The sequence below is a fragment of the Salminus brasiliensis genome, chromosome 18 (assembly GCF_030463535.1).
Source record: "Salminus brasiliensis chromosome 18, fSalBra1.hap2, whole genome shotgun sequence".
Lineage (NCBI taxonomy): Eukaryota > Metazoa > Chordata > Actinopteri > Characiformes > Bryconidae > Salminus > Salminus brasiliensis.
The window spans coordinates 33701277-33710493 of NC_132895.1; the positions used below are offsets into that span (position 1 = coordinate 33701277).

At 46.4% G+C, this 9217-nt stretch overlaps 1 protein-coding gene across 1 annotated transcript; it reads left to right on the top strand.

Annotated features, from left to right (window-relative positions):
• The first annotated feature begins 3900 nt into the window (after positions 1 to 3900).
• On the top strand, positions 3901 to 5145 carry LOC140539553 (interferon-inducible GTPase 5-like). Its single transcript, XM_072662287.1, has one exon. It carries the CDS (start codon positions 3981 to 3983, stop codon positions 5103 to 5105), a length of 1125 nt encoding a protein of 374 aa, XP_072518388.1. The 5' UTR covers positions 3901 to 3980; the 3' UTR covers positions 5106 to 5145.
• Positions 5146 to 9217: the final 4072 nt, after the last annotated feature.

Genomic DNA, 9217 nt, shown 5'->3' on the forward strand with positions numbered 1-9217 from the left:
AGTTTCTACAGCAGGATAATATTGATCCTAAATACACCTCAACACACAGTGGACACCATCAAGAGGAGGAGAAGATTTTAATTGAAATAAATTAATTTTGTAATTGTTGTTATTGTTCAAACTGCACTGAAAGGAACAACGGAAACTCGATCATAAATGTTTCTTAATACATGATTGATCAAATTGATCATCTAGATTAATAACTGGTGAAAGGTCACTTTCTTCTTTTCAGCTTTTTATATCAGCACTGTTGTATCTTATTCTCTCCATTTAAGATCCTAATCTATGAGTTCATCTCAGAATACATTTAGATTAGACATGTTGTTCTCTGGTGGGTTTCTGCTTCAACATCTAACTCCCAGAATTCCTAAGCAGTAAACTTACTTGTGTTTCACACTCTGTAGACACAACACAACTTTCAGATATTTTACACTGATCTTTAAACATGGCTTTTCATCTCCTTCTCTGTTTTCAGTTCTCAAAACTACACAAAAGTGAAAAGGCATTTTGATTCATTAAAAAGTGCAATTTGTAAAATGACCATATTTAATGACTCCATTCAACAGCTGTTTGAACTTCCACCCAGATGAGAGGAACACACAGTTCTACCAGTCTACCAGTGGGCCATGGATAAGCTTAGAAACTGGGTTCAAAGTTACTGTGTAAAAAAAGAACAACAAACTAAATGACACCCCAGTAATGAGTATGTTCCCAGATGAGTGCGTATTACCCTACACTCCAATCAAGTAAACCACACAGCAGTACCAACAAACATTCCCGTGTAATGAGCTGTATGTTGGGCATTGCAGAGGTCAGGTTGCAGAGGTCAGGGCAGTATTGCGTTTCTGCGTGGCGTCTATAACACATGAGGGTTAACAATAATGAGCAGTACAAAAGGTCAAAGGAAGGGAAGGACCAGAAAGCTCTTCTTGCTTGCGTCTTTTTTTTTGGATGTTTGCTATTCTGCTCATGGCCAAGACGAACAAAGACCAGAGCAGAGCAGCAGAAAGGAGGAGGAACCTGAAGATGTTCCTACAATGGAGACGAGCACGATGCTTCACTCCTCTCACCTGAAGTACTAACAGCTCTCTAACATCTGCCAAACCACTTCCTGTACACTGTAAGATCAAGTCTGCACAAGACTTCCTTTGCGAAGGCTGAGAACGTTTGATGTGATGTGAACATCTGTATGAGCGATGACGGCATCACAAGGCCAGCTTGTCTCTGTCGTACACTGAAGACAGATTTCCTTCTCTGCACATCATTACGCGCCTCAGACGTACTCAGCTGGGCATCCGCCAAGATCTGCACCACTTAACTCTCATGCAGCTGAAAGAGGCTGTCTGATTTGTGGTTTGGAAATTGAATGTTGTGGCAGCTGCAGTTCATAGTGTTTAAGACCATCTCACCTGAAACTGACCTGAAACAAAAGCTTGCAGGACCAGCGTTACAAAACCCGCAGTACCACTTCCTTCCCCTTGTCGAAGCATGCCAGCATCTCTCCCTCACGCTCTCACAGATGTGTGAGATGTTCTCACAGGCACACTTTGCCCAGAGTCTACACTCTTAGCCCCAGCTTAGTGTTCCTATTAAACCATTAAAGAACCAACTTTTTTGGCTCACTTTCTTCATCATCATCATCATAAGCATTTTCATGTTAAACAATGAATACAACCTAGTTAAGAGAACCTAAATCTAGAATTTCACAAACCTTCAATCTTACAGCAGCCGTTCTTATTAAAAACCACTTAGCATAAAAGGTAAAGCCACACCCCTTTGAATGATCTCTACTCCCGTCAGATTGTTTCTTCAGTACTCTACTGACGACAAAGGAGTGTGCATCTTCTTCTCAAGGTAAACTCAGGTAAAATTAGCTGTATGTTGGACATTGCAGAGGTCAGGGCAGTATTGCATTTCTGCGTGGCGTCTATAACACATGAGGGTTAACTATATTGAAAGCTCTTCTTGCTTGTGTCTTTTTTTGGATGTTTGCTCTGCTTGTGATGTAGTCTGGTGTTTTGTACTTTTTAACAAGACTTGGTTAAAAACTGCTGTTTGTCTTGGTCAGCCTAGAGCATGGTCAGGTGTGGTTTCGGGATTGCAGGGGTGCGACCAGCAGCTTAAGTGTGTTTCTTCGTTACATGGATGAATTCTTGGTCCACATCACACATCTTCCACATCTTCCTGGTCAGGGTCCAGAGTCTACCTGCAATCACTGGGCGCAAGGCAAGTTGATTGCAAGATAGATGCTCACACCTAGGGTCAATTTGGCGGAGTGAATTCACCCACCTGGAAACCGGAATACCTGGAAGAACCCACATAGATAGGCAAACACACCAAATCTCAAACCCACAACCCAGTCTTCTCGAGCTGTCCAGCACCTTCCAACATGGGCTTTGTAACAATTACCAATTTACACCTTGTACAGCACTCGAAGACATGATGGCCGATGTAGAAACCACTGTAACAGGGATCTTATCATCGCGCTCATTCACCACCACAACCTGGGTGAGCAGTTCTGGAACATCCCATCAGAAGTACGGGAGTTTTTACGTCCATTCAATCACGTAACGTCTTTTCTCCAACCAAGAAGTGGATAAGTCCTGAGAACTCTGCAACCCAGAGCAGGCAACACTGGACTTACTGCTCTAACAGTAACTTCTCTTGCCTCCTGGAAATCCCAACGAGCAACAATCTTTCTTCAAGACCAGCAAGAACCTCCCCACTGGTCCCATAGCTGATGGATGTTTTGCACCGGAACCGCAGAGGAAAGAAGTCTGGCTGAGAAGGGGAAGGAAATCACAACGAGACTCCGATCTTCTGCCAGATCAACCTTCTACAAACAGAAACTAGAGGCATCTCCACCAGAACCCTTCTGCTTCCTCAACACCTACTTCTCTTGACTTGTCTCATTACAAGCTCCTCGCTCTTCCAGCAAAGTTTTTGACCACAACTTCAACACTCTCACTCTGTCTTTCCATTACTTCATGCTTACAACTATCGTAGCCACCCTTCCACACCTCTATCCCTTCACTTCTCTCCCCCTGGAAAAAGCTACGATGACTCCTCTTTCATCACTTTCCTCTTCTGTTAATCTTATTTGTCCACTTTCATCAAGACCAGCAAGATCCTTCCCACCTGAAATCGCAGAAACTCAGATCTCTGCTCATACTGATTGACCTCTTCTGTCTCGGTTCCTAATAAAAGTAATCTCGACAACATCCAGAGAATTTCACCCTATCTTTCTAGAGAGGCCACCCAGGTTCTCCTAACGTCCCTCATCATTTCAAGGCTTGAGCACTCCAGCTTTGGGCTGTTTGTTCTTCTTGTGCTGTCAGGAGCTTCAGCTGATCAGCTGGTCATCAATCTTTCTAGGTTTAGCCTTCGAGCCTTCATCTGCTGCATTCTCCTGGCTTAAATCCCTGACGTCTCGGCTTGGTTGGAAGACAAGCACCTTCTATATCCTGGAGCCGAGGCGGTGGAACAACCATCCCCTGGGTGTTGTCTTTGAAGGGCTCATAGGTCATCGCTAATAATGCAGTTACTATACTTTTTTATTGCACCTTAAAATGTCTTACTTTGCCTCTGACATTCAGGAACTGGATCTGGGTAGCAGTACTGATTAGGCTTAGAGGTACCGTAGGTTCTCGACCTTTTTCGAATGGACAGCTAAGCACTTCTGTAAGTCGCTCTGGACAGGAGCATCTGCTAAATGCCTGAAATGTCAATGTTTTTAGAGGAAGAAGTTCAGGGATTACGACTAGGCCTTGCTCTAGTGTCGTCTCTCAAAGTGCAATACCTCTAAGCAATAAGATGGCAAATGGGCAGGAGTCTTCAAATGTTTAGATGGTCCAGACCACATTTTCATGATGATTTCATGATGTGTTTTTACAGGTTTTCTTTTGCGAGTGATGTGCAAAGCAGGAGAAATCTTCATCTGACGACATCTACGGCAATCCCAGCCTCCTCATACCGCAAAGATGATGGGCAATCTGTTCTCAAAAAAAACAAAAGAAGCCATAGAGGATCCTGGAAGTGCAGAAGCAGAGCAAGGAAATGTTGACCATTTGCTCAATGTATCGCTAACCATAGCTGTAACTGGAGAAACCGGGGCAGGAAAATCCACTTTTATCAACGCATACAGAGGTGTGGATGATGATGATAAAGGTGCAGCTGAAACTGGAGTTAGTGAGACCACTGCTGAGCCCACCCCTTACCAACATCCCACATTGCCTAATGTGGTGCTTTGGGACCTGCCTGGAATTGGAAGCCCAAACTTTAAAGCCAAGACGTATGTGAAAGAAATGCAGATAGACCGGTATGATTTCTTCCTCATCATCTCATCAGTGAGATTCAGAGAGAACGACCTCATGCTGGCTAAAGAGATCCAAAAACAGAAGAAGAAGTTTTACTTCATCAGATCCAAGATAGACGAGTCTATTCGAGCAGAAGAACGAATGAAAACCTTCAATAGGGAGGAAACGCTCTCGAAAATCAGAGCAGACTGCCAGAGGAACCTAAAGGATCTGGGAAACCCCCCAGTTTTCCTCATTTCCTCCTGGAATCTTTCGGAGTTTGATTTTGAGGAGCTCGTCTCCACTCTGAACTCTGAGCTTCCAGAGCAAAAGCAGTTCGCTCTACTGCAGTCTGCACCCGTCACCTCAGTGGCTATGCTGGAGAAGAAAGTCGCCATGTTCCACAAGGTCATCTTGGCTGCAGCCATCGTCTCTGGTGGGATTGCAGCGGCACCAGTGCCTGGTCTGTCTTTCGCGTGTGATACAGCCATGGTGACGTTGTTCTTCACGAGGTGCTACTATGCTTTCGGCCTGGATGACCGATCTCTGGAGAAGCTCTCGGAACGAGTGAACAAGCCAGAACTGAAGTCCCGGGAAAAGTCTCCACTTCTGAAGGAGCTTGTAAAAACATCAGTGGTCAGAATGGGAGCGTCTGCATTAGGGGAGTTTCTGTGCAGTTTGGTGCCTGGTGCGGGAACCGGCGCAGCAGCTACGATCTCTTTCAGAATGACACGTGATCTTCTTGAGAGCGGCCTGAAAGAGTTAGCGGATGAAGCGAGAAAGATGCTGAGAGAGGCAGGGCTGAAGTAATGGGCACACTGAAAGAGGCAGGCGAGGCGACGGCACGAGGCCTAACGAGTAAAATAAAGGACGTGTTTCATATTGTTATTGATTGTTCTTGATTGTTCTTGATTGTTCAAAACCTCTGTGCTCAGTTTATAAAATGTCCTTTCCTATCAATGAAGTTTAGGATTGTGTTTATGCTTTTTATTCAGATTTGACTGTCTGTGCTGTTGAACCCTGTTTGAATCCGTCTAAAGCTCTTTATAAACTGAGTATTTCACTTGATAAAGCCGTGCTGTTCTCTGGTGCATTTGTGAACGTCTAAACTCTCGGAGTTCTCTGAAGTCGGGACCTTTAGAGAAGAACCGAGTCAAGAACGAGACTAGGACATGTCCCAGCCTGACCTAAGACCAAGGGCTGGATCTTACACCCTGCATAAGGCTCAGACGTTCTGTGCTATCTTGGCAGTGAAGTTTTTGGAAAGACTGGTTCCAGGCAAGTTCCACCTACTGCCACCAGAAGGCAGCAGCGGGTGACTGCCAGAGCCAGTCAAGCACAACAGCCCACACCTGGGAGATGGAGGCTCATGTAGCTGGATCCTGGTCTCCACAACAGACCAGTTTTCCCTGGTCACTTTCCTAGCGTCCTTTGTTCTTCTCCTGCGCTTTTGTGTTTACTCCAGTCCGGTTTAGGCCTCTCTGCACACACCACTTTCCCAGTTCCTACCTTAGATGTCTGAGATGTGAGAGGGTTCGAACCCAGCTGGATGTTCCAACTGGACAATGATCCCAAGCATTATAACATCTGAACAACTTCACAACTTTACCGATTCTGCCAAGAAGGACGGACAAATATCCAATCAGAATTCTGCCAGAACCTGTTGATGTGTATCCAAAAGTTTCTGGACAAGCTGCAACTCGTTAAGGGAAATTTAACCCAATATTCGGTGCTGCATGTAAATAATTCTGGGCTCATTCTGCCTCAGATAAAGAGAATAAACTCTATAAACTGTAAGTGTTAATTAATAATTAATGACTAAACTGTACAAACAGGTGAGTAAACCCAGTCTGAAGGTGTAAAAAGAGTGTGAACAGCATTGCTGCTCGCTGCTGATTGGCTATTGTCCAGACCAAGACCAGCCTCCAGTACTGGAGCACTAGTAGAGACTTGTTTAGGCTTGTGAAACGTCTCCCTCTGCTGGTGAGAATCACAAATACCAGCTATAGCTGCTGTCCATAGGTGTTTTTCACTGTGTTTAGATCTGTAGATGTTCTCCTGAGAACAGGATGAACACACACCACCTCCACATCCTCAGCAAGCTGCTGATGACCTGCTGATGACCCCAGTCTGCAACTGGGCTTTCTTCTTCAATACTTAATCAGACATTCAACCTACATCCATCCATTCCCTCCATTTCTATTATTAAATATAAAAATATTATCAAAATATTGAAATCTGGCCTCAAATTATCCAATCACAAACAGCCAGCACGCTCATGTGGGCCTTACATGGGTGGAACGGGGGCTCGGTGGGTTCCAGGTAGGCGTGGTCTCTGAGTGGGTCTGTAAATGTATTGTTGCTTCCCATCTAGGCCCCGAATGCAGTGTACAACACAGATGGGGCCCATGTTTAACCCCTACTGGTTCCATCACTGATCCTGGTCGGGTTCCATATGTGGGGGCCCTTTAACAGAACCCCCCACATATGAAGTTCAGAGGGGCCTCTGAAGTCTGTTAGACCCCTTATATTTTAGTAGTACTTAGCAGTAATAAGGAGTGTTTATAAGTAATTCATAGTAGTTATTAGTAATTAGTAGTAGTTAGCAGTGGTTATCAGCAGTTAGCAGTGGCTATCAGTAGTTAGCAGTGGTTACCAATCTAGGCTCTGAGTATGGGGTGTAAAGAACCTCCTGGTTCCCAGTTAGGCCAAGCCACACAGGCCCCACTTGAATATGTTATCTGTGGTATCTATGGATACATACACTGCACATGAGTCCTAGATGGGACCAACACCTGATTAAAGGTGTGGGGAAATTGTGCTGTCTTCTGCCACCTGCTGGTCATACAGCATACCTTCCACTGTCATATCACCTGGCCAAATTCCAACTCCCCGCTAGAATCCAACACTCCTTCAGCATTAGCAGTAGCCATAAGTAATTAGTGGTAATTAGCAGTAGTCAGTAGTAGCAGTAGTTAGTGGTTGTTAGTGGTTGTTAGTGGTAGTTAGCAGTAGTTAGCGGTAGTTACCAGTAGTTAGTGGTTGTTGGTGGTAGTTAGCAGTAGCAGTGTTTTATTTATTTTTTCTGTTTTTAAATAAATAGATAATGAAACTTCTCAGGACGCTGAAGCTGCTTAACTTTTAAAAACTTTATTTCTCAGGAATGTTAGTTGAGAAGATTCTCTGCTGGCTGCTCTGAGATTCATGATATAGCAGAACATTTTTATCTACTAGATCCAATTGAGGGCCGTGATCACAATCAGACAAGCACATAAGCCCAGACATCCCAGCAGATCCCTACCAAGTCATGCTGGGGGACCACCAGGCCCTCCCAGGCCAGGCAGGAGACGTTGTCCCTCGAGTGGGTCCTGGGCCGTCCTGTGTCTAATCCCAGTCGGTTGAGCCTGGTACACTTTCATGGGGAGGTGACCGGGAGGCAGGTCTGCCCCACCTCAGCTGGCTCCTCTCAGTGTGAAGGAGCCTGGCTCTGCCATCTCATTCTTTCGGCCAGTGCCGACGTTTCCTGACCATAGGTGAGGGTTGCGGGATGCAGATCAACCAGTAAATCGAGTTGTGCTTCACTGCTCAGCTCTCTCTTCACCAGTGCAGTCCAGTGACTGACAGTTGATCACATGATCCCCTCATCCCCTCACTCGCGAACAAGACCCTGAGATGCTTCAGCTCCATCACTTGAGGAGGGTTATCTATACCCTTGCCTTCCTGATCTGGGATACTACCATGGCCCCAAACTTGGAGGTGCAGATTCTCATGCCAACCCTTTCACACTCAGCAGCAAACTGGTCAAGTGCGCACTGGAGGGTCCTGCATGCCGAGGCCAGTGAAACCGCCTAACCTGCAATCAGCAGAGACGCAACCCCCTGGCCCTCCACCAGGAGGCACTCCCCTGGGCCCAGCCCAGAAGGAGTCCAATGCTAACACTAAACAAGCTTGAAGAAGTGTCAGGACTATGGACACAGCTCTCACATCGCGAGCACAGGGACCGCAGGGCAGCCCCCCATGCTCCCGGAGCACCTCCCACAAGATGGCTCAGAGAACAAGGTCATAAACCTTCTCCAAGCCCACAAAACAGATGTAGCCTGGAGTGGCAAACTTCCATGCCCTCTCAACTATCTGAGATTGAGGGAAGAGCTGGTCCGACAGTCAATGGTAAGCACTGAGTCTGCATTGCTCCTCCCACATTTGAGGTCCAACTATCGGACAGATTCTCCTGTCCAGTACCCTGGCAGAGGCTTTCCCGGGCCACCAGCCCATTTTGCCCAGTCCAGAGGCACTGTTCCCAGGGTTCATCCAACACTGTAGAGGCCTATCAACCAAGACAGCCCCCTAGTGTCCAGAGCCTTCAGGAACACCAGGCTACGTATCCTCTCCTGGTGCTTTGCCACTGTAAAGTTTTCCAACGACCTCAGTGACTTTGCCCAGAGAGATGGATTCTGACTCCCTGGTCACCTTCAGCCCTGCCTCCTAGATGGAAGGCATGTTTCCTGGGTGCAGGAGTTCCTCAGAGTGTTCCTGACAGTGCTCAACAACATGCTCAGCTGAGTTCAGAGCTCCACCACCCCTACTGAGATTGGACACAGTTCGGAGAGCGTCCCTCCTTCCCCTTCTGAATTGTTGGAGCATTTTGTCGAGAACCCCCTTAAGGCTGCCCAAAAGTAATTCTCCATGGCCTCTCCAAAATCCTTCCATGCCCTGGATTTTGCTTCCGCCACTGCCAAAGCTGCTACCCCCTTTGCCCGCAAATACCCGTTAGTGGAGTCCGAGTGTCCCGAACCGACCAAGCTCACAAAGCCTCGTTCCTCCTCAGCAGGCATCAACAAGCTTTCGGCTACAGCTTTGCACAGCCACGTCCACATGAGGTCTCGAACAGGGTCAATCCCAATGTCCCAAACCTCCTCCAGAAC